We start from the raw sequence: 25426 nt of genomic DNA, 5'->3' as shown, positions 1-25426 counted from the left end.
GAACTCCTTGGAAAATAATCAAAGTCTGAATAGATGTGACCTCACCATTGACATTAAATCTGTTTAACTTATTTATCCACCATACTGCATTTAAGTCCTTCTAATGTCCTTGGTTATAACACAATGTGTGGAGAAACAAAAAAAAAGCCAGAAAGTGGGTGGATGGGTATTTTAAAAATAAATATGTAGAAATGTAGTTGATATATGAAGGTAAGATTGTGAATGACTGCTCCTCCACTGGCTGGAGAAGAAATCATTTTATACGTCTAAACTTTCGACCATAAAATGTTTAGGCAAATTAGAGATGGTCCAGCAGAAAATGATAAATTCAAACTATAGAAATACTGAGCTAAAGTCAGCATAACAGCATAACCCCTCCCTCCAAACCTCTCCATTTTCTCTTTAACTAGATGTCTTATGTAAGAATTATTAACAAAATGTGCTTACTAGAGCAGAAAAATACTCACATCAACTGATAATTAGAGACAAATGTTAATGTTTTACGTAAACTTCGGTAGCAATAGCGTCACCTTCATAGTGGAGAATCACAAATTGCAAAATAAATAAATATTTTCCTGTGTTTTTAAGCTAACATATTCGCGGTTTTTATCAGTACAAAATGATTTTTTAAAGCCGTGGTTAATGGCAATAAAAACGTCCCTGTAGTCGTTGTAGTTTCTCTGATAACGTTAAGAGTAGATTATTTTTGCCTTCACTACCTGCACGTGCCGGCTTGTTTTTCTACGTCACTTCCTGCGCGCCAGATCCTGAACCAAGAAGTTGTAAACTAGCGTTAAAAGTTTCTGCTGACGATATTCTTGCAGACTTCGCTGTTTTTAGATTGCATTTTGGGGTCATCCGCTTCAGACGGCTTAAAGTTCAAGTATCTGTAATGCTACTGTGGTTGTTCCGATAATATTATGTTGCTAAGTTTGACTGTTAGCAGCCAGATTAGGGTCGCTAGCTGCTACTATTAGCAACAGAAGCAACAGTACAGATAACGTTAAACAAAACGAAGTTAGTAGCTCTAAAAGGCAACATGGATCTACACAGATCACCTTTTTGCAGACGTAGGGTGTCTGTCTTGTAGCCGATGTCTGCTAGATAGCTCTAGCTGTCAACATGTCTAATCAGCTGACGGCAGAGCAACAGCGAATGATTGAGGAGAACAGGCGGAAGGCTTTAGAAAGACGAGCCCAAAGACTTGGACGGGCTAACAGCACCAATGTTAAGCCCTCAGTAGGCTCCAAAAGTACTTCAGTGCAAACACAGCTCCCCAAACAGAGTCCGGATCCTGTTGCCTCAGTTCAGCACAGAGAAACCTCAGTCTCGGGACCAAAATGCTTCCCTCCTCCCTTAAAAAGGGAACCACAGAGCCAAAGTCAGCAGCAGCTGTCTGGCACTGGCAGCCACTTCAACCAAAGCACTGTGTGTAATTCTGCATCTTCAAACCAGGTTTGGTTTATGCTTAAATGTGCAGTCATTTACTGTCGGTGAGGATAGTTTTATAATGCTTCGTATTATATTTCTCTGCAGACTCTTACTAACTCAATTCCTCTGGTAAGTCAACATTTGAGGAGCTCCGTCTTGTCTCCTGAAGGAAGCGTCCCCGTGGGGCCAGTTCAGGGCAAACATCAACTCTCATCAAGCAGCTCCGGAGGTGCAGTTGGCTCATTTTACAAGCAGCCCAGTAAACCTGCTCAGAGTCAAGTGGCACAGCTTTCCTCTAACCCCACCTCTACAAATGTCGTACCTGCAAAAAAGCCTGCCATCTCTGTAAGGGGAAGATGTGTACCTCACACAGAAGATCGTTTCAGGGTAGAAGTGAGCTACCATGCAGGGCTTATTGCTGTTTTCAAGTCCATCCCCTCAAAAAACTATGGTAAGTGTTTGAGATGCCTACTGTGCTGTTTTGCAGCTGATATGTTACTCAGTGAATTGTGCAAAGCCCCTTAGTGCTTGTTACTCTTGAAGACCACCAAAAGCCACTGGTATACAGTCATATCAACCATGTGACTAGACATTTACAATGTGACACCGACCTCGACCGGACTTGGTTAGATGCTGTCAAGTTGTTTTCTTGGGTTTTTCTTATATATGCACTTGGCCTCCCTCACTGCACTGAGATTTCTTTGGATGTCATATTTAAAATTACAGCACAAATTCAACACTTTGGATCAGCTTTAGATATTATGTCAGTTTCTTTTGTCATAAAAGGGAACAGGCCTCACCTGGCCATAAAACTGCTTGCCAGTCAATTATTCTCTGCTTGAATTAGTCTATATATAAAATGTTTGTAATTCCTAAACAGTTAATGCAAAAACTGTAAAAACTGTTATCTTCTTTTATGAACATAAATCTCTAATCCTATATAGGATGATTAGCAATTTTAAAAATAGTTATTTTGTATTATATACTGATTTTGCTGGCTTTTGAAATTAAAAATGCAATTTCTGCCTTAGATCCTGCCACCAAGATGTGGAACTTTAGTCTGGAAGACTACCGACAGCTAAGTACGGAAGTATTCACAGGATCTTCCATATTCAGGAGCTCAACTCATGCACGCTGCTGTTTTTAAACAAACTCTGTCTCAAATCATTACTTTTTTTCTTGACCCCGTATTGCAGTGGAGGAAGCAGCTGCCATTCCTTCGGTGTCTTTGAGACCTTTGGAGGGAATGGAAGCGGTGGACGTGGCGGAGGCCACCAGCCGAGCTCGGGACGGCACGGCCCTGGCAGCGCTGCTCAAGTTATGTAATGGCTGGCAGAAGCCCGGAGCCACTTTGCAGGGCCAGTGCATTCTGGTGTCCCAGACAAAGTTTGAGGTGGACATTGGCTACCATGTTGATGTCATTGCAGCGTTCAAGCAAATGCCAACAAAGAACTACGGTAATGGTGGCTTTATTTGATTATGTTTGTTTTTTTTGACAGTCTCTTTGCTTTTATGGTTTCTGATCTCAGATTTGTTTTGTCTGTGGCAGACATGAAAACAAGAAAGTGGAATTTTTCACTCGAGGACTATAAGAGACTCAGTGAGTAACGACACTGGCTTTATTTAGCAGGTCTACCAATGTCCCTGTTACATTTGCCATCTTGTCTTACCGCGCTGTGTTCCATACCCAGTGGATCTCCTCAGTGGGATAGCAGCAGTGGAGGTGGAGCCTCTTCCCAGGGCAATAATCCAGGCTTTCTCTGCCAGGTTTGATGGGACTGAAGCCAGGATTTTAAACGTCCCTGACGCAGACCTCTCTAGCATCGACCCCTCTCTCACCCAAAGCCTCATGCCCTTCCAGAGTGAGGGAGTCAAGTAGGTCTCTTTGGGTAGTCATTAGTGCTCTTTTTAAGCAGTGTAGCCAATAATAACAATAAATAGTTATTTATTTGTAATTTCTTCTATGTGTGCACATTAAAAGCCACTGTTTGTGAGACATTCCAGTAATGACCTTTTATCTTAAATATTTCCTTCTGTCTCTGCAGCTTTGCAGTGTCTAAACAGGGCCGCCTCCTCCTGGCTGATGACATGGGCCTGGGAAAGACTATTCAGGCCATCTGTATAGCAGCGTATTACAAAAAGGAGTGGCCTTTGTTGGTGGTGACTCCGTCCTCTGTACGATTCACCTGGGCTGAGGTAAAAACTGTGCCTAAAGAAAAATAAGCTCATTACTTAAGAGGTGCTAGAGTTCATCGCTTTGTTTCCATTTAATAGCGTCACGTTCGGTCAGCATGCGCCGTCTTAAGGATATCCTTCTACTGTCCTTTGACTCAAACTCTGTTCTCCACATTATAATCCTGGTTTCGGCTTAACTCTCTCTGCATTTGAAGAATGTTAATGTGGTTCCCTGTGGACTTCTTGCTCTTTGTTAGGTGCTTTATCTTAGCAGTGAAGATGGCAGCCTTGAATTTAATGCTTCCATTTCTTTGTCTCATGGGTGCGTTTGATAATTAGAACTGTGAAGCACTGATTTATGGTGGAGGTGTTAATACATGGTGTATTTATTTGACTCCTTTCCTTTGACTGTTTTATCCTGAAATCAAATATTTAAATGCACTGTTAATTAGTTCTTTTCAAGTTAAATGATTACTTGTTTCATCTTGAACTTTTCAAAACGGAGAAAAACATCAGTTATTTGTTACCAGATCCACAGGAAACATATTCACATGGCTTGCTTTTTATCTACTTAAAAATAAAACTGATATTAAGTTTTCTGTTATGTAGGACAAAGAAAAGTAGACTGGGAAATTGTAATCTTAGGTGCAGTTCTGTGCAAAAGTCTTGAGTCACCCCTCATTTCTTTATATTTTGCATCCAAGGAGACAGACTTTGATGTAATTTTTAAAATGGCTTTCTGAAGGTCTTGCCAAGTTTTTCTTTGAGTATCAACTGCTTCATTTTCAGCCCAGTCCTTGTACCTGACCAGAGGATTTCTTTTTGTGACGCTACACAACACTGGGGTGAAACATTGTTGTCTCTACAAAGACTGTAATTTGTATTTTTAGACACTTTGTTACCATATTCACAAAAAATCACAATTTATTCCAATTTCTTTAGTTCAGTCTGCAAAAATTGCCAATGTTAACACAGTTTGACAAAGGGGAAAAATAGTACTGTTGCACCAACAAGGTGGTTCAAAGAGCTATTAGCCTCAAAAGAATAGAAGAAACTGGAGAAAAAAGAAATCTCAGGCCTAAAAAATTATCTATAGCAGATGAACAGCAACTGACGCAGAACGTGAGCGTGAGCCATATTAATGAAAGGAAGCAGGCCAAAAAGGGAACACTGAAAACCAGTGGCAACTGGTCTGCTAGTCAAAAAATCCAAAAGGTTGACTTTTTGAAATATTAACATCTCTTTGTCCCTGTGTTTCTTTTACAGTTTCAGTACTTTCTAGTGTCAGTGACCATCCGTGTCTTATGTTCTGTAGCATCTATTTTTTTGTTTAACTTGCAGCAGCAGTGCATTTTCAAAACCAATTTCACAGCCGTTCCTCCCGCCCCAAAATAGGACGAAACGCAGTCCTCTTATCAGAAGTTGAAATCACAGTCACCGGATGTCGTCCCATTAAAGGACACTTCCTCTGTCTGCCCTGGGTCTTATCTGCACTGTTAGTCTTGTGCTTTGGGCCAAATGTACAGCACAGCACAGGAGCTATAATTTAATGAGTTTAAACCGGGCTGACAAGCGAATGGCAAGAGAGTAAGCGAATTGTCAGTGGGCAGTTTTTCTAAACTGCATGATTGATTGTTTTTCAATGGGAGCACTCTTGCAGTGGTTACCATGAATTATTAGTGGTGGAAAAACATAAATTAGCTGTTATTCACAAAGTAATGTTGGCTATAAATTTAAGAAACTGGTGGGATCCCAGTGCTAGTTAGACCAATCCTGATGCTTTAAGAGTGTTTTTTCAGTCTGTCTCTCTCACACGAACCTTTATCTGTGCCTGCAGGCCTTCAGACGCTGGCTTCCCTCCTTGACTCCTGACAGCATCAACGTAGTGGTGAAGGCCAAAGACGGTCTGCGGTCTGGTTTGATCAACATCATCAGCTATGACCTGCTGAGCAGGATGGACAAACAGCAGCCCGGAAATCCCTTCAATGTTCTCATCATGGTGAGCTTATTATTTAAACATGGCTGTTTTCAGTTCACATTCATGTTCAGGTTAAGGTTCCTAAATCCTCGCTGACGTGTCGTTCTGTGCAGGATGAGTCTCACTTTCTGAAAAACATGAAGACTGCTCGTTGTAAAGCAGCATTGCCTCTGCTGAAGGTACTTTTTTCTCTCTCTCACTTTTATTTAATGTTTTACTGGGATTAATAATTTTGTTAGATACACCATAAGGATTGTTTGTTTTTTTTTCTCCTTCCTTTGCATGGGTCACAAATTAGATTTGTTATTAGATTATATTTGAACGATTTCCCTCATCATTCATTAAAATTCAGGTAAGGCCCAGATTTCAGTAAATCTGTGTGTCAGATAGCCCATAGGCTGGCTGAACAATTGATTTAATTTTGAAGGCAAACAGATCTGGGATTCTGCCATCAGACAAATATCTGTTTCTCTGCAATTTACAATTTAAGCGAAATCCACAGTCTCCACAGTAATATCATGGTTATTTTTCCACCAAGATTAAAAACATGTAATCAAATCAAATCAAATCAAATCAAAATATATCATTTGCTCCCATGGACTAGACTGAGTAGTCCATGGGACGGAGAACTCTGATCACAGTTCTTTGTGATCAGAGTTCTCCGTCTTTCCATCCTCAGGTAGCGAAGAGAGTGATTCTCCTGTCGGGGACCCCCGCCATGTCCAGACCGGCTGAGCTGTACACTCAGATTTTGGCCGTCAGACCGACACTCTTTCCACGCTTCCATGAGTTTGGGATCCGCTATTGTGATGCCAGACAGGTAGTCTGTTAACTATAAAGAATTTCTGCCACACTAATTGATGTTTAGTGCTGTTTACTCGTATGTGGCTGTGACTCCAGGACACATGAGACTATTAGAAGACTAGCCAGCAGATATATCTGTGCCTCGCCTACTTTCTAAAGTGTCCAGTTCTTGATTGGAGATATCTAGCATTTGCAAAATGGGTTAAGTAATTCATAGGACTGCTGACAAATACACAACAGGTTTATGAGGTTACAGTTAGTGCATGCTGTAAAACCAGTGTAAGCTTATGACTGGTGTATTGGTGTTTAAACACATGTTTGACTTTTATTAAAGCAAAATTTTGTAAAAGAAAGAAAAAATCTTAACGTTTACATTCAACTCTTTCTAAGTATAACATTTGAACTTTGACATGCCACATTTTATTTTCCACCAGTCATTCCCACTATCACCTGTTCTTTAATTTTTTTGCCCTTCACTGCACCTACAGATGACTTGGGGCTGGGACTACACGGGCTCTTCTAATCTTGGAGAGCTGAAGCTGTTGTTGGAGGAGTGTCTGATGCTGCGCCGTCTCAAGTCTGAGGTCCTTTCCCAGCTTCCCGCTAAACAGCGCAAGGTGGTCACGGTGACCATCGATGGGATCAACACCCGCACGAAAGCTGCTCTGTCAGCTGCAGCCAAGCAGTTGGCCAAAGGACATCGCAATGTAAGTCACAGGTGTTGAAACCTTTGAAACCCAGGAAGGTAATAGAATTTGAATACTGTGTTTTCTAATCATTTCTACATAATCAGGAAATCGTAGAACTGATGGATATACTTTCAATGGACACTTTATTGAGTGTACCTTTTCAACTCCTCATCTACAGTGGGGCAAAAAAGTATTTAGTCAGCCACCGATTGTGCAAGTTCCCCCACTTAAAATGATGACAGAGGTCAGTAATTTGCACCAGAGGTACACTTCAACTGTGAGAGACAGAATGTGAAAAAAAAATCCATGAATTCACATGATAGGATTTGTAAAGAATTTATTCGTAAATCAGGGTGGAAAATAAGTATGTGGTCACCTCAAACAAGGAAAATCCCTGGCTCTCACAGACCTGTAACGTCTTCTGTAAGAAGCTTTTCTGTCCCCCACTCGTTACCTGTATGAATGGCACCTGTTTGACCTCATCATCTGTATAAAAGACACCTGTCCACAGCCTCAACCAGTCAGACTCCAAACTCCGCCATGGCCAAGACCAAAGAGCTTTCGAAGGACACCAGGAAAAGAATTGTAGACCTGCACCAGACTGGGAAGAGTGAATCTACAATAGGCAAGCAGCTTGGTGTGAAAAAATCAACTGTGGGAGCAATCATCAGAAAATGGAAGACATACAAGACCACTGATAATCTCCCTCGATCTGGGGCTCCACGCAAGATCTCATCCCGTGGGGTCAAAATGATCATGAGAACGGTGAGCAAAGATCCCAGAACCACACGGGGGGACCTGGTGAATGACCTGCAGAGAGCTGGGACCAAAGTAACAAAGGTCACCATCAGTAACACACTACAACGGCAGGGAATCAAATCCCGCAGTGCCAGACGTGTTCCGCTGCTGAAGCCAGTGCATGTCCAGGCCCGTCTGAAGTTTGCCAGAGAGCACATGGATGATACAGCAGAGGATTGGGAGAATGTCATGTGGTCAGATGAAACCAAAGTAGAACTTTTTGGTATAAACTCAACTCGTCGTGTTTGGAGGAAGAAGAATACTGAGTTGCATCCCAAGAACACCATACCTACTGTGAAGCATGGGGGTGGAAACATCATGCTATGGGGCTGTTTTTCTGCCAAGGGGACAGGACGACTGATCCGTGTTAAGGACAGAATGAATGGGGCCAAGTATCGTGAGATTTTGAGCCAAAACCTCCTTCCATCAGTGAGAACTTTGAAGATGAAACGAGGCTGGGTCTTCCAACATGACAATGATCCAAAACACACCGCCCGGGCAACAAAGGAGTGGCTCCGTAAGAAGCATTTGAAAGTCCTGGAGTGGCCTAGCCAGTCTCCAGACCTCAACCCCATAGAAAATCTGTGGCGGGAGTTGAAAGTCCGTGTTGCTCGGCGACAGCCCCAAAACATCACTGCTCTTGAGAAGATCTGCATGGAGGAATGGGCCAAAATACCAGCTACTGTGTGTGCAAACCTGGTAAAGACCTATAGTAAACGTTTGACCTCTGTTATTGCCAACAAAGGTTATGTTACAAAGTATTGAGTTGTATTTTTGTTATTGACTAAATACTTATTTTCCACCCTGATTTACGAATAAATTCGTTACAAATCCTACCATGTGAATTCATGGATTTTTTTTTCACATTCTGTCTCTCACAGTTGAAGTGTACCTCTGGTGCAAATTACTGACCTCTGTCATCATTTTAAGTGGGGGAACTTGCACAATCGGTGGCTGACTAAATACTTTTTTGCCCCACTGTAATTAGCCAATCACATGGCAGCAGCTCAGTACATTTGTAGTCATGGTCAAGATGAGCTGGCCTGGTCTTAGTATTCCCAAAACTCCTGATTTTCCCGCACATCCATCTCTACAGTTTTCGGAGGATGGTCTGAGAAGGAGAAAGTGATTATTTATTATTAAGTGAGTGGCAGTTTTCTGAAAATGCCTTGTTGATGTCAGAGGTCAGTGGGGAATGACCAGACTGGGTAGGAAGTCACTCATATAACCACTCCTTATTATAACTAGTAACAACATGTTTAACCAAGGTGTGCAGAAGAGCATCTCTGAACATACAACACGTTGAAGCAGATAGGCTACAGCAGCACTGGGCTAAAGTTCACAGGTGCAGCAAAATAGGACAACAGAAGGGTCATAATTTGGCGTAAACAGCATGAAAACGTGGATCCATCCTACTTTGAATCATTGGTTCAGGCTGCTGGTGGTGCAATAGTGTCAGGGATATTTTCTCGGAACCCTTTTGGTTCCTTAGTACCAACTGAGCATCCTTTAAAAACCAGCTGAGTATTGTTGCTGACCATGTAATTTATGGTTGCACAGCCAAAAAATCCGCATCAATATGGACCAAAAACCTCTGAGGAATGTTTCCAGCTCTTTGTTGAATGTGCCACAAAGAGTGAAGACAAAAGCAGGTCCAAATCAAAATGCCTGAGTGTATATTTCAGTAGTTATAAAATATCACAATATCTGCAAAAGTAGGATTTGTTTTATGTCTATGTCACTTGTATTGCTTGTACGCTCCCAAAATACAAAATTCATAACAAAGACTGTGACTAAAAAGACAAATCTGTTAAGAAGAGGCTGAGGAAGCTTTTAGTTAGCCCAAGGTAATCAGATGTGTTGGCTCAGTCCTCGAGCCTCAAGCGCACACAAATGCTTTTAAACGACCCAGAATTCTCCGGTCCAGCCTCATTGGAGTGTTTATACGGCCTGATGGGAGTGAGTCGCTGAGCTTGATTGTGCATAATCACAGTACTCCTCCGAGTAATGGCAGTCTTATCAAATCATCAAACAGAATCTCCTGTCAGTTCTTATCTTGTGATGTTCCTTATCTCTTTTTCAGAAAATGGAAGAGAAGGAAGCCCTCCTCGTCTTTTATAACCACACAGCCGAAGCCAAGCTACAAGCCATTATGTAAGTACAGACCCTCTAATAGTGGGGATCAGTGAGTCGAATCAGCTTATATTTGATGAGCGCTGAGATTAAAATGTAAAATGAAAGAGAATCTTTTGTCAGAGCATTATGATTGCACCGCACTGGAGATAACCAAGACTTCAGATAAAGACTGAATATTTCAATGTTTCTTTGAAATGGTTCAGCTCTGCAGTATGTTGTTCTGTCCCTCTCAGGGAGTACATCATAGACATGCTGGAGTGTGGGAGGGAGAAGTTTCTGGTGTTTGCCCATCATAAATTAGTCCTGGATCATATCACGACCGAGCTGGGGAAAAAAGTAAGGAAGACACATACTGATGATACCCCACACAAAGGGCTAGTAGTGGAAAGTGATGCAGCTGTGACGTAGAAGAATGAAGTTTAACTTTTTTGTTTGTTTGTTTTAAACCGGTTACTAAGATGAGATCTTTTGTGGGAGTAAACGTCAAACGGGTCAAGTCCTTCAGTAGCTGTGGAGAACAAGTGTGGGCGGCTTTGAGCACATTTGAGCTTTAGCACTACTACTATGACTTTTTGTTCTTTCAAGTTTAATAAGGATGGGATTATTTAATTAATTTGGTGATTTATCCTTGTCTGCTGCAATAAGTCATTATTTTTAAGCGATTGTTTTCAGAAAATAACAAAGGTTTACTTCCTCCTCAGAATGTCGGTTTTATCCGTATTGATGGGAGCACTCCGTCAGCGGAGCGACAGCAACTGTGCGATAGGTTTCAGTACTCAGCCAAGACCTGTGTGGCGGTACTGTCCATCACTGCAGCTAATATGGGCCTAACCCTGCACTCTGCAGACCTGGTGATCTTCGCTGAGCTTTTCTGGAACCCCGGGGTGAGACATGGAAAGCTGTCCCTGCAAAACACTCCGCTGTCACTGAAATGACACTGTCAGTAACACCATTCTTTAATATTTTGGAATCCCGCTGTTTAAAAAGCTCCGGTTTGCTTCTCGGCTCACACATCAAATATAGAACAAGAAGTGTTCTAGTGCTACCAAGCTGAATCCGAAAATTAGAGGGCTACTGTATTAATACTGGTTGTCAGCATTTAACTTTTAAATAGGGAAAGGAAATTGAAAATATAAGATATGAAAGCACTTTTGTTATGAAAAGATAAATTAGTTACCGAGAAGAAAAAATAAATAATAATCTGCTCTTTACAAGACAGTAAATGTGTTAATTTAATCTCTAAAGCAGAGTAATTTTAATATGGGAGTCTGTGGGGATTGACTCACGTTTTAAGCTACCTTCAAGTGGCCTTTAGAGGAACTACGCTTTCATGAACACCACAGTTTTTCTGGTAACAGAGAACACAAAATTACATTATGACATTAGATTATATGTTATAACCCAGCCATAGTGTGTGTTTTAGTAATCATCCATGTGTTTAGGTTATTTTTTCCTGGTAGCCTTCGAAACATTATGTCGCTCTGTTTCTTATACCCACAATGTGATAAATTCCCCCAAAACCTGAAAGGAGACATTTCCCAAAAACACACATCTTATGCGGGTTAGATTATTATTTTTATTTTTTAAATATGGAGTCAAATGCAGAAAAAATGTGACTCATTATAAGCACATATTCAGCCACAGCTTCAGTTCCAGGTGGAAACTAGTGCTTTAATTTCAGCTGTCGGCAGATAAATTAAAAGCTTGAATAATGATTTTTCATCGATTTTTCTTCTCGAGGAGTCTTTGGCCTTTTGGGGTCACTGCAGCTAAATGAAAAGCCAGAATCATTTTCTAAAGCTCTGAAACTCCTTTGCTCTTTTTTGCTATAAAGGAAAAAGCTTTTTTTTCCTCCACTGCAGGTTCTCATTCAGGCAGAGGATAGAGTTCATCGTATTGGACAAACCAGCAGTGTGAACATTCACTACCTGGTTGCCAAGGGAACTGCTGATGATCACCTATGGTATGTGTCAATCAGGAGGAAGTACTGTATGACCCAACTACAGGCATTTATGTGGCTATTCAGACCGTTTCCTGCAACATTCATTAGTCTTGGTCTGTAACAGCAGGGGGAGGAGGAGGGGTTAATGTGGGCTGACTGGTGTGCATATTGTGACAAACAGTGAGTGAAGGGCTGGACTGATATTTATTTATGTATCATTCCAGGCCCATGATCCAGGAAAAAATGAATGTCCTGGAGCAAGTGGGTCTTTCCGAGGCAAACCTCTCGGAAACTGCAGAAAACAGCAGCTTCCACTCCAAGGTAAACTGTATATTTGTACGTAAATTAATAATGTATAGTGCTGTTAAGAGTTTTTACATATAAATTTATGTTTTAAAACACGCTGATTATTTCTGTTTGTCTAGGATCCTGCCCAGAGGAGCATCATGGAGATGTTCCAGAGATCATTCTCTGCGGATGACGACATGGATGAGGCCATCTTATTGGAGGCCGCAAATGACTGGGAGGACACTCCGCCTGAAACCACGTCTGCTCAGCACCACGGCACCAGTACGGACAAGCAGTGGACCATGGTCTACAAAGACCGATGATTGACCAATTTTATTGCCATAATTTTTTGGGTTTGCCCATGGAGCAAAGCCAAGTCTTACATCTCAGCTACATCATGCCTGCATTGAGTTGAAAATTATTTTAATGGGTGAAAACTATAATAAATCTTTTTGTTTTGCTAATACAGGAAAATGTGAAGATTTTTTTCTACCATCCTTTTGACATCCTTTAAGTTGCATGGTGGCCAGGTTACATGTTTAAACTCCTTCAAGATACTTCAGATTAACTTGGATTAAAATATAGTCATTTAAGGTTTTAAATTTATAGACTGTATGTAAAAGAAGGATGTTACCACCTGTGATGTGACTGTTAGTTTATGAATTTTTGATTTGAAGCCAGAAATGACCAAATTTACATGAATGTGGCGTGCTAAATTATCAGCAAATGATGAGTCTTTTTTTTTTTTAGCAAGATAAGTCATAAACTAATACACAGTACAGACAATTCCAAATACAATAGCACAACCAAAGTTTAACTTTGAAACTCAAAACTAAGATGGGCAAGAAGTCCAGTTCATTGACTCAGATTAGATTAGAGCAGCATCTATAAACTATTTAGAGCTAAGTAGGAGACTGATAAAAATATTTGTTTCACTCACCAAAACTGAGCAAAGCCTATGTGGATCTTTTAATTTTACCACATACTAAGCCGTCTTATGAGTCACATATTTCCACTAGAGACGCTCCATTAGGCACCTTCACTACAAACTGGAAGCAGCATATGTTGGCCTGTCTGTTAGTAAAAGTAGCCATGCCCCTAATTTTAAGCTTTAACAGTCCCCAAATGGGTGAGTTTAACCTTAGCTTCTCACTGCCCTTGTGCATTTACTATGAACAGGGACATTAGTTCCTTATTCATTTTCTTAACAGATCATCCCACTCAGGGTTGTGGGTGGGCTGAAGCCTATCCAGGTTGTCATATGGTGAGTGGAGGTGTACACCCAGGACAGGCCACCAGACACCAATTTTTCATACAAGGATGAAAGCATGTTATTTAATTGGCTGAAATCAGCAATTTTAACATGAGAGGCTATGGGGATTGATTTACTTTTGGAGCCACCCTTAAGAGGGAGGACAAGCCTCGAAAGGAACTGCAGTTTTTTTCCTTTTCCATGTTGCCTTCATTTTTCAGTCCTGGAGGTTGCCAGGTGGTTGAATTCTGAAATCCTTTTTCAAATGATCTGCAAGGAATACCTAATACTAACAATTATGTAGCTTTTTAGAGCTGTTAGATATTTTCTTTATTCATGCACCTCATTAAGGTAGCTTCAGTGTGTAATTTATGTCCCATTGTTAAAGCAATATCCCGCAATAATTACGGTAAAAGGAAAAAACTCGAGCCTAATTGCTCTGTTACGGTCCCCTGTACTCACCCCTTGAATAAACAGGAGTAACACTCTTTATACTACCTTCATTTTGTTAATATTATCACAGCACTGTGGTAGTAAATTACAGGAGACAACCTAAGGTACTGATAGTGGCACAGTGTACTCACTAAAGGATTCTGTGAACACTGAAATTGTCAGTCGCTTTTTGGTGATTGTACTATCCTGGTTTTAGTCACGTAGCCCGCGGCTGCTGATGTGAGCTGAGAGAGCCATCAAACTGTCGACGGCGGTATTAAGCGAACACGACTCCACTTCTACAGTGTTTCTTGAATGTGCCGTCTTGATACGCCACCTACAAAAGGTGTAAAAAGTCTGATATATATTTGTCTTGTTTATTTCATGATTCATAGAATGACAGGCGCTCTGTTGTTCCCACGATTTTACACATTAAGCTTATAATAGAAGAGAAAACACAAGGTGTGATGATTCAGTTTGAGAGCTCTGGATCGATGCTTCCTCCTGTTTGTGGGTCATCTGCAAAATAAAGAGGGATGCTGAAGATAACTCTTCTAAATATCACTGCTAATAAGTAATAACAGCTTTGCTGAGCAACACTGTTGCAGTGTTCATAATTTATCAAACATGGGCTGCACACAGATTCAAGATTCTGTCCCCTGATCCTAATTATGCATTAAAAAACATGGCAACAGAAAAAAGATACAGCACACTGGAGGTGCAATTTTCCTCCGCAGGTATGAGATGGTATGACTCAATCAAGATTTACTTCATTCCCTACACACAGAGAGGCTGTAGCACCAGTTTGCATCGCAATTCCAGCAGCTGTTTGTGACATTATGGAGATGAGTGGCATTAGTTTTCTCAGTCAGGAGAGACGCCTCTTCTTGTGCAAGTAATCTTGATTGTCATTGTAAAGAGATGTATCTACTCAGTGTTCGCAGTAAACAGTAATTGTGGTGTCCCAATTTCAGTCTCTCTATAGCTACATTGTTGACTAACACACAGAAAAATGGCCATTAATAAAGTCAGTAGACATACAGATACCAATACCTCATCCCTGTCTTTGTAAAGTGATGAAAATACTCTATGGCTTTCTCATCAATGCGAAAGCAGCTTAAATTCTGCAAAAGTGCAGACTCTAAAGGGTCAAGTCCCTGAATTGGGATACCCTTCTTTTTTATGTACATACTCTGCTACTGGAGATTTCTTCAGTCAAAGATTATATAATTTCTGTGTTTTTCTCTGCAGCTTTTACTTCCTCTTTAGCCAAAGATGAACAAAAAAAAGATTTATTTCAGTATGATAAGAAAAAGTTAGTTAACACAAGAAAATCGATGTAAAAAATCAGCTGAAAATTGTTATTTAGAGGAAACCAGATGGTGTGACAGATGGTAAAGACTTTCACTCTCATTATATGGTCACCTGAAATGGAATCGTCACTGGTGAGCTCCGCATCTGTGCTGATGTCACCGAAGATAAAACGGATCTTTTCCTCCGCGTGCTGCTCGTTGGAAGAACCATGAACTGAGTTATGGAGGATGTCTGCAGCAAAGCGAGCCCTCAGAGACTCTGGGGACTCTTCCTTTGCCTTGTTCGGGTCTGTGGGACCCATCATGGCCCTCCACTCCTCCACTGCATTTTCCTTAGTGAGGACAAGCATCATACAGGGTCCCCTGAAACAAACATTTGTGGGATATTTACACACTGTAATGAAAATGCCACAGTGAGTGAAAGGATTGTCTTACTGTAAAGCTATCTTGTTTGGCAATATGATTCCAAACATGCAAAGACAGAGAAATGCATCTGGTTTTTGGAAAGTTTGGATAACCAAATATACGAGGCCAGCTTTTCTGCTGCCTTTGATATAACCTTTAAATATAATAACAAACATGACAAAATACTATTTTAATACTGAAATTACACACAAAATAATGCAGTTAAATTGTCTAGGGCAACAATGGGAGACTTCCTATTGTTACAACAAGCACCATTTGACTGTAAGGATGAATATGGTGCACTGCAGGTAAAAAACGATGTGCAGGTGTCTCTGTTAAAACTGGGCCAGAACGGGTATCTAGGTTAAATGATGCTACTTCTTTAGGCTTTAAATAACTATATTTTAAAATGTAGCTAGGACTACTTTACACTGAAATGTGGCCGGCAAGATGATATCGTAAAAATGTGTATCAGTTAATAGCTGTTACTGACGCTCTGGAGCTCTATAAAAGCTATTCAAGGAGGAGCTCTAGATTCATGTGATAGCCATCCTTATTGCATATATTAATACGATTAATCCATAATTAAGGCTAAAATTGAGCTAATATTGAGGCACTGAAGACATTTTTTCAGGCTGCTGTGACCAGCTGCACTCAACTCTCTCATTTTGTCCAAGAAGTTGTGTAACAGCCAAGTGAAGGAGCTAATCGGAGCGGAAGATAGTTCTAAAATCTCGATGTGCGATGTGGGACAAAGAATGAAACTGAGATGCATTTCGCAGCCACTCGCCTGAGGCTGCCTTGATTCTTATCTGCTAAGATTACTGTTAAAAGTGCCATTAGAAATTGGAGTGGCAGCAGGAATTAGGGCAGGTATGCTGTAGTCACTTTGCACTGCTCTGGCGGCTGTATTCGAGAGCAGACTAACCGACACATGAACTCCACCAGCTGGTTAAAGAAAGGCTTCTCTCTGTGCTCTTTGTAAAACTCCTCAGCCATCTCCCTTGACAGCACAGTCTCCTTTAGCCTTGTTACAGAGAAACCTCGGCCACGAATCTCCTCCAAAATAGCCTCTGTCAGAATGAGGAACAAAAATATATGAAAAATATGTCAAAACAAAAGTAATGTCAAGCATTTCTGTGTCGTTACAAATGAACATAAAAAGACCTCTGTGTTCCTCCATTGCATCTGGCTTGATCACTGCCAGAGTCTGTTGTTTAGGGAAGAAGAAGCTGATCTCTCGCTCTGCCTCTTCGTGGCTTCCACTGCCGTGGAGCTGGTTGATAGGCTTATTTTCCACTGCAAACTGGGCCCTTAGACTGAGTACGAGGGAAACAAAGAAGTAAATTACAAGTGTGATTGTACTGTCTGGCACCATCCACGTCTAAAAGAAAGTATTCATGGTTTCCAGAAATTATTTTCAAAGGAAAGGATGTAATTTAATGAGTAATTTTTGTGTAATTTAACTGTAATTTTCTTCACTTCTGTTCAGACTGCCTTGTTTGATTCCACTCCAGTTAGAAACCACAGAAACATATGGTGCATTGCAGACAGAGAAAGACAACAGACAATATTTAATTGTGTCAAAGCACTACTGTTTGAAAATAAATACAGATAGTTCATGCGTCTGCAAAAGAAAATGTTCATCGTTTAACAATGTCTTGGAGCAGATATATATGGGTCAGGGAATGGACAATTTATCTAATCTTATATAAACTCAAGATCTTTGTCACTGAGGCTACCACAATCCCAAAACAGATTTAGCTTTGCTAAAGTAGCATAAAGACACTGTAATGTCTGTATGAAGCCAAAGAGAGAAGCGCATAAGCCACAGGTCTTCACAGACTGGACGGGTTCATCGTACCAAACATGCAGTTGAAATGTCGGTAGTGCATCCATCAAAGTACAGATGTATATGAATGTTAGATAGGTAGCACTTAGGCATAAAAAAGTGTTTGTATGGATGCTTGAATGAGGCATGTTGTATAAAGCGCTTTGAGTGCTCCAGTAGAGTAGAAAAGCACTATGTAAGAACCAGTCAATTTACTCATTTATATCATTCCTCATTCAAACACAAACTACTCAGCAAAAAAACAGAAAACACTACTCAGATCCAAAGTATACTCATCCTGCTCTCTTCCCTCTTTAGAGTCACTTCTTTTCTTTGACTTTTAAAACATAATTTAAAATGTTGCTTTTCCAAGGATCTACTCTATAAAAATATAAAGAAAAAAAGTTGTTTTTAGTTAGTTAGTCATAGTGGATGTCAACAAGTTGTATACACATTTTGCACAAATTAAAGCAAAGTCAGAAAGTACGAGTGATATATTTCCCAGTATGCCCCTCTACCATCAACTTTTCAGAAAAATTGTTTATTTATAATCAGTGGAGTGTAAAATGACTGACTACATATTTACAGAGCTAAAATTCTATTCCATCCATCTATCTGTTTTCTTCTGCTTATCCAGGGCCAAGTCACAGGAGCAGCAGCCTAGGCAGAGAAGACCAAAACACCAAGGCTTTCCCAGGCCAGCCGAGAGATATAATCTCTTCAGTGCGTCCTGGGTCTGCCTCGGGGCCTGCACCCGGTGGGGCATGCCTGAAACACCTCACCCAAGAGTGTGAGTGTGATCAGGGTCAAAAAACATACTTACATTTAATAAGTGATTCTAAACTGGTCATGGTTGTGAGGTGGATGAAAGTGTATGAGAGAAAATGTGCTTAAATCTCTGTAAATGTGTGGTTAGATTTGGCTTGCAGTCTGGAGGGCTTTAAGTGGACAGCAGGACTAGAAAGTGCTTTATAAATGCCTGTCCCTTTCCATTTTCAATGACTACAATGGAATCAGACAGAATCAGACTCAAAGACACCCAGGGAGTCCCTGCACCCAACTTTAAGAACCACTTATCTAGCTGATTTTGTGTTGTTTGGCTCTTTCTGAAATTTTTCTTGACAAGGATAAAAAGAGAGGTGAAAAGAGTGCTGAATTCTCTCTAACAAGCTGTTAGAATCTGTGACAGACAGTAGATTAGCTTTTTAAACTTCACTGCTTTTCTGCTGGTAGTTTTCCTCACTGTGGTGCACATTACTCACCAGTCTGGACTCTCCTCTTTGGCTTTATTGATGTCAGAAGGACCAAGGATGGTTTTCCAATGACTTACAGCCCCTTTTCTGGCAAGAGCCAAAGCCAGCACCGGCCCACTGTAAAAATACACATGTTGTATAATCATCTGGAGTATAAAAACAAAACAAAACAAGAAAATCTCTGGATTAATTATACAGTTTGTTGAAAGTTACCTGGTCATGGTTTGGAGCAGTGCAGGGAAGTAGTCCTCCTCAACACGTTGACAGTAAAACTGTCTGACCTGCTCCTCTGACAGCATCACCTCTTTTTGAAGCGCTATTATAAAGCCAGACTTGTGGATGTGATCTAAAATCTCTTCTGCAAAATCAGGGATATGAAATAAAAAAGAAAACATAGCAGTCTACCTAAAATAAGCATGTGCATTTTCACTGCATTGTACAGTGTCATTCAACACCTTTGGTGAAGGAGTCAAGGAGCAGTCTCGCTGTTAATATGAGCTGTTATTGAAGGTGTATCTGTGCTTGCCCACGTGTGTACTTGTGCATTTGGCATGAGCCCCACCTCTGTTCTCCCTGGCAACGTCGGGGCGGATGAGAGCCAGTGTCCTCTCCACATGCTCTTCCTCCCCATCCTGCTCCATTACTGAGGCCGTCCGAAAGTTGGGGAAGAAGAAGGCGAGCTCCCTGCTGGCCTGGTCGCTGTCCTCACTACCGTGCACTGCGTTGAACAGTGTCTCTGTGCCGTATTGTGCCCGCAAGCTGCAGGAAGCCAGGGGGGAGAAAGGAGAGGAGACCAGATGGTTGCTCGGCTGGTGCTCAACCAGAGAGAAGCATAATGTTTGGGTGTGTCTGATGGAGCAGGCGACAATGTGCTTTTTGTTCCTTTTTCCAGACTCCAGATTGTTTCGCACTGTTGCAATCAGCAACAGAGATAAATGTCGATGCTGCAAACAAATGTTGTACTTCCCAGAAATTATAATTTACTTAATGACACTGGATCATATGCATAATTTCCAGTAACTAACCTTTCTGGATTTTCTCTCTTGGCTTCTTCTATGTCTGCTGGGCCAATAAACTCACGCCATGCTGGTACAACGGCTGCAGATCCCTCTACCTGAGAGAGTACTAGAATATGGAAGGGACCACTGGACATAAACTGCACCAAATCCTCAAAGCACGCCTACAAACCATCAACACATACAAAGAGCAGGCGAGACACAGACACATATGTTAATGCACTGAATACAAAACCTGCAAAAACAAATACATATACAACTCATGCACATTTGTTATTTTCTCAGCAGTAGTATTTCCCAGGCTTTTCTCACATATTTTAAATTTCTGTATCTATAACAATTTGGTCTCATCAAAAACAGCACCATAAGCAAAATAGGAAAAAAAAGCTGCTTACACAGCAATTCTATTTTGAGCCCCGTGCTAAAATGCAGATGGATGTGTCATGTGTAGCAAAGTAACTGAATAATTTTTGCACTGGTCGTGACTGCTCTGCTACCGGTATGTTGACTCAGAATATTAATGGCCCTGGCTAACATCACAAACATTCACTGCATCATCATCAGTTTTCCTCACTTTGACTTGAATGTCAATCTATGCAATAAGCCTCTGTCTGTGAGAAGAATTGTCTTTTTGTTATTCTATACCATTCCCCTCTATTTCGCTATACCACACCTCTGCTGCTTTGTGTTGGTAAAAATCTCGAGCTTCAGCCTCCGTTAGCGTGCGTTCCTCATGCGCCAGGATCTCAAAGCCAGCATCCTGAATCTATCCAGGAGAAAATCAGCATCAACATAATAAATTAATATCAGCAGGAAAGCTTGAGACAATCTTTTCTTCTCCCAATGTGAGCAGTGATCTTCTTTATGTACCTTCATAATAATCTCATTTGCCTTGCCGTGAGCAACGGCGTCTGGTTTAATGATGGCAACTGTGTAGGATTTACTGGCAGGGACTGCAAGAGAAGAGAGGAGCTTGAGTGATGATCTGTAATTCTGACAGAATGCAAAATATTCCACAGAATCAACAGGAAACACCAATGATTAGTAACATCAGCGCTGAAAATACTGCCAATTATATTTTTCCGCAGTACCAATTACACTTTCTTCATTTTCTAAATGCTGTGGCAACTCCTCCTCTTCTTTGTTCTCCTCATCTGTCAAACCATTATCTTTCACCTAACAAAGACACAACAAAGGAAATAAAAATAATGAATCCCTAAACATGTCTGTCTTTACATATGTATGTATAAACTACAGCTATGGCTAATGGTGGCTTTAGTATTATTTAACATGGCTTTATAAGCTTTATTTTCCACCCAAGAGTCACATAAGATATAGAAAAAAAACAGTAAAGCATTAGGTTCTAACCGGGAAATGTTTGTTATTTTTGCTCCAAATCTCATTTAAACAAAATCTTTACTTAGCCGGATACAATTTAATATATATTCAACTTCATTACACTGTTTTCAGGAAAACCAACTGCTCTCTGCAGTCCAGAAAGCAAACAGACTGCAAATTATTAGTAAATGCCAATTTCTCCCAGGGCCCTGTACAGGTTATTTTAACTCGCCAAGCGACTAATAAATTCTAATAAAAATAACCTACAAACAAATAAATGTAATACATTCAACTGGTAGCCTTTTAAACCATACTTATTGGAATTTGTTATGTGACAGTGCAAAGAGTGCAGGCTGTCTGTTTTCCACTGAGATGCAGCAAAAGACTAATTCATACACAACTATCAGTGTCAGGCTGACAGGATTCTGACATGAACTTGGTGGTTATTAGGTTGTATTTTTACTCTAAATGTCCAAAAGTAAATAAGAAACACCTAAAAAAAAAGAGCTGCTGATATATTTTCTGCTGCTTGACTTAAGTGGCTAAAAGCCATCATCCACAGAAGCAATTTTGAAATACTACTGTAGGAAAACGAAACGGGTAAATAATAAAATAAACACAGACTGATTTGATTTTAGTCACATTGCTTTCAGCACTGCTAACATACACGCTGGCTTACTGTCACGTTGTTATGGACTACTTTACTTAGAACAGAAAAATTAATTAATATTAATGCTTTAACAAACCGTGACAAGGCAGCATGTTTGCAGAGAAACACTCTATTGTTCTGGCAGAAATATGTGTGAATGTGTATAATGAGCTCCTCACCACTTTGCGTTCACCACCTTGCTCCAGGACCAGCTTTTCTTTGGCTAGCTCCTCCACAATCATCCTCTGAAGCATGGGAGCATTTGCCCCACGCAGTACAGCCACCAGCTCCCCACCCTGTTCATTCAACACAAGCCTAGTAATAAGTTAACTTTTTTTTTTTTTACATTTAATTTAGTATTTATAAAATGGTGAGATACAAAAAGGCTTTAGAGGCCTATGTAAGTGATCCACAAAAATATTTAAATTTTTTTAAAAAAGAGTCTAAGCAACAAGCTTAGAGACAAGTGTAATTTCGATCAGACAAATAAATATTTCAACAGAATATATTTAATTTACAGAATATTTTTTCACCGCAAGGGGGGCATGGCTCTAAAGCATTTTTCACACACAAACTACAGGCCTGAAATTTCAGCTGCATCTGAGATATTCAACTTTAACCAGCCAGATTGCAAGTACAAAATCTATATGCTGGTCCCATGTGAGAACAGTCTAGGTACATTAATTATTCACTTAATATACATCAAGTGAGTGGTGTCATGTTTTCTGGCTGCGCTGGCTAGGCATCACCTTCAATTAAACCAAGCACATTGCCAGTAGTGAGAATGTACCTGAAGATGGTTATGTGATGCAAACGATCACCCATAACAAGACTGAATGTTGGCAAGGGAATGCCTGCATATGCTCCTAATATGGAAAGGCCTGCATGGCTCTGGCAGTGTGGGTTTGGGCATTTTCCTGCTGCAAGAATGGGACAAGTAAAGGCTGGAGCACCTCATCTCGATACTGCCATCTAGTCAGATTTCCACCAAGAACAGTCGGATCAGACATGGTGCTCTCATGAACAAGACTGCAGCAACACATGCCAGCATCCAGCATGCCAATAGCCTGGCCTTGGTCAGTCAGTCAGTTGCAGCATGGTGGGACACATGACAATATTGTACATACAAAGGGTTTTTTTTGTGTTCTGTGATCACTTGGCTAACCATTACAGGCTACAGGTATCATAAACTGAAATAGACTGAAATAACTAGAGACAGAAGTTGTGTATAAAAAAAAACAGAAAAACACACAAACCTGTCTAGCACAGAATAATAGTATGCTAACACTCTGTGTTTACTAAGCCAATTTTGCGACATTAAAATCCTATATTCAGCCACTGTGATGACATCTGATATTTGATTTGTATACTTTTAATAAGGTATTTTTATTTGTTTTATATTGTTTATGTTGAAACTGAAATTGAGACACACACATATATCACTTTGTTAATCAGCTTTTATTTAATTAAATAATTCATATAATTATTAACAATCATTTAATATTTGATTTATAGGTTTACTTTTCTTTGTTTTATTGCATTTTTTATTTTTATTTTAAAGTTAGTATTCATCTTTATTGAAAGGTGTTTTGTCATTATATTGGATACTTTTTAACTATATACAATTCTACATATTTAAGCTAATACATTTGAGATTATGCTTAATTTAATACAGAAATTTTGCAACCTTTGGGATAAGAAAAGTATACTGAATCTTATCTTAGTAATAAAGCACTGAACACACATTTTGTTGTTGAACTATACAGTCAACTATATAGCATATAGCCAACTAGCCACGTTATTAGGCATATACAACCTTACCAGTACTGGGTTTGAGCCCTTTTTGCCTTAAGATCTGCCTTTATTCTTCATGGCATAAATTCAGTTTTTTTGGCCATATTTACATGATAGCATCACACAGTTGCTGCAGTTTTCGATTTGACTGGACGTCCATAATACAAATCGTTCATTCCACCACATTCCAAAGGTGCTCTATTGGATTCAGATCTGGTGACTGGAGGCCATTTGAGTACAGAGAACTCATTGTCGTATTCAGGAAACCAATTTGAGATTACTGAGCATGATGTGTTAGCCTTCTGGAAGCAACCATCAGAAGATGGATACACTGTGGTCATAAAAGGATTGACATGGTCAGCAACAATACTCTAGTAGGCTGTGGCATTTAAACAGTTAGTAGTTGGTGCAAAGTGTGCCAAAATAATATCTCCCACACCATTATACCACCAGCAGAATGAACAGTTGGTACAAAGGATGAATGGATGCATGTTTTCATGTTGTTTATGCCTAATTCTGACCCTACCCTCACATCACCAGCTAACATTTTTCCAGTTTTCCATTGTGAGCGATGCCACATTCAAAGTCACTTAAATTACATTTCTCCCCCATTTTGAAGCTCTGTTTGAACTTCAGCATGTCATTCTGACCACGCCTACTTGCCTAAGTTGCTCCTGTGTTGAGCACATTGGGTTGGCTGATTACATAGTTGTGTTACTGAGCAGTTGAATAAGTATACCTAACAGAGTGGCCAGCGACACACACACACACACACACACACACAGACACACACTCACCCCATAGAAGAGGAAGGTGGGTTCACATTTCCCTCGATACCTCTCCAAAACATCAATGCTGTCTGCTTCAGCCTGCACCAAAACACACACACACACACACACACACACACACACACACACACACACAATTTCAAAGGTCCTTCTCTGAAAATTTTAAATTCTTCATATTTTTATTGAATCTTCTTACTGTGGCAAAATGAAGCAAGTCATCACCCAGTTCATTCTTTATTTTTCGCAGGAGACTAACCACAGCACGACAGGGACCACACCATTGCTGATACACATCTACGACTGCAATGAGAGAGTCAGCAACTGATTGTGTGCGTGTGTGTGTACAAGACAGGAGGACAGAAAGGAGGTGTGGTAGGTTGGTACAATTATCACACTGAGCACAGGGGGGCAGCAGAACACAGCAAATAAGTAACGACGATGCCAGCAGTCCTTCACATCACGCTGTAACATCTTTACAACAGTTCTCGTCTAGCGTTCATTTTTATTAGGACAACAGCTCTTTTACTGATGAAAGTCTTACCTGTTAAACCCTTGGTTGCAAGCATCTCTTCCCACTGCTCTTGGTTTGTGACGGAAGCCTGGATATGAAAAGACAAACTGTTATCCCCAGGGATGATAAAAGTAGCTTAAAAAAAAACACAAAATCACAAAAACACAACCTGCAGCGTTGCCTCCTTTTTCTTTCCTGCCATTTGACTCGTAGGTCAACCTAAACGATATATTTAAACTAAAAATATAAAACTACTGAGCGCAGAGTAATATGCTAAAAAGAAAAGGATAAAGTTTAATTAGCTAAAATGCTAACACGCCGAAATGGTGCTCGCGCTTGTTTGGCCCCTTGGTTGCTAAGCAACGCCGCCTTCCGCTTCCCGGAGTCATCCCAGGCTCAGACTGTTGTACTATCTTCAATAATTAATGCTAAGGCAGGCCGCATTTTCCTCCTGCCAGGTTAATGTATTACGGCAGTAAAAAGAAGGCATCTCTGATCGGAAGCACACAAACCTGTTTAACTTTTGGATCCAGTTTTTACATGGAGAACTGCAGAAAAACCTCTCTATAAGCGGACCCTGCGGGCTCATTAGGAAAAAAATAA

The 25426-nt window shown here is 40.4% G+C and overlaps 2 protein-coding genes across 3 annotated transcripts; one reads left to right on the top strand and one right to left on the bottom strand.

The window, feature by feature from the left end:
• The first annotated feature begins 719 nt into the window (after nt 1-719).
• On the top strand, nt 720-13041 carry smarcal1 (SWI/SNF related, matrix associated, actin dependent regulator of chromatin, subfamily a-like 1). 2 transcript variants are annotated; one of them, XM_085136470.1, is made up of 17 exons: nt 720-1428; nt 1537-1882; nt 2463-2513; nt 2628-2888; nt 2981-3031; nt 3123-3306; nt 3477-3627; nt 5444-5605; nt 5698-5763; nt 6264-6404; nt 6877-7095; nt 9959-10029; nt 10245-10347; nt 10713-10895; nt 11874-11974; nt 12178-12274; nt 12379-13041. In XM_085136470.1, exons 1-17 carry the CDS (start codon nt 1123-1125, stop codon nt 12562-12564), a joined length of 2679 nt encoding a protein of 892 aa, XP_084992596.1. In that variant the 5' UTR covers nt 720-1122; the 3' UTR covers nt 12565-13041. The 2 variants fall into 2 exon arrangements, with proteins under 2 accessions (XP_084992596.1, XP_084992595.1); XM_085136469.1 differs by having other exon boundaries at nt 721-1455.
• LOC146500797 (thioredoxin domain-containing protein 6-like) lies at nt 8892-25208 on the bottom strand. The gene is made up of 16 exons (XM_085136474.1): nt 24993-25208; nt 24854-24911; nt 24509-24612; nt 24322-24393; nt 21910-22026; nt 20835-20919; nt 20614-20696; nt 20417-20509; nt 19753-19907; nt 19290-19486; nt 18941-19085; nt 18737-18844; nt 16811-16962; nt 16572-16716; nt 15351-15601; nt 8892-8986 (listed from the first exon to the last, which is right to left on the bottom strand). Exons 1-16 carry the CDS (start codon nt 25023-25025, stop codon nt 8925-8927), a joined length of 1860 nt encoding a protein of 619 aa, XP_084992600.1. The 5' UTR covers nt 25026-25208; the 3' UTR covers nt 8892-8924.
• Between the last annotated feature and the right edge of the window lie 218 nt (nt 25209-25426).

Source organism: Neolamprologus multifasciatus, chromosome 16 (assembly GCF_963576455.1).
Source record: "Neolamprologus multifasciatus chromosome 16, fNeoMul1.2, whole genome shotgun sequence".
Taxonomy (NCBI): Eukaryota; Metazoa; Chordata; class Actinopteri; order Cichliformes; family Cichlidae; genus Neolamprologus; species Neolamprologus multifasciatus.
Note: the sequence above shows the minus strand (reverse complement) of the source record. Positions and strands in the feature narration are given on the sequence as shown.

What these genes read in the sequence shown, in the direction of transcription:
- LOC146500797 (XM_085136474.1), bottom strand. Translation starts at nt 25,025, where the DNA reads ATGGCAGGAAAGAAAAAGGAGGCAACGCTGCAG. An exon ending in CCACCTTCCTCTTCTATGGG is followed by an intron (nt 22,027 to 24,321) that starts GTGAGTGTGTGT and finishes TTGAATGAACAG; the next exon opens with GGTGGGGAGCTGGTGGCTGT. An exon ending in AAGGTGGTGAACGCAAAGTG is followed by an intron (nt 20,920 to 21,909) that starts GTGAGGAGCTCA and finishes TGTCTTTGTTAG; the next exon opens with GTGAAAGATAATGGTTTGAC.
- smarcal1 (XM_085136469.1), top strand. Translation starts at nt 1,123, where the DNA reads ATGTCTAATCAGCTGACGGCAGAGCAACAGCGAATGATTGAGGAGAAC. An exon ending in ATTCTGCATCTTCAAACCAG is followed by an intron (nt 1,456 to 1,536) that starts GTTTGGTTTATG and finishes ATTTCTCTGCAG; the next exon opens with ACTCTTACTAACTCAATTCC. An exon ending in AGCTTTTCTGGAACCCCGGG is followed by an intron (nt 10,896 to 11,873) that starts GTGAGACATGGA and finishes CCTCCACTGCAG; the next exon opens with GTTCTCATTCAGGCAGAGGA.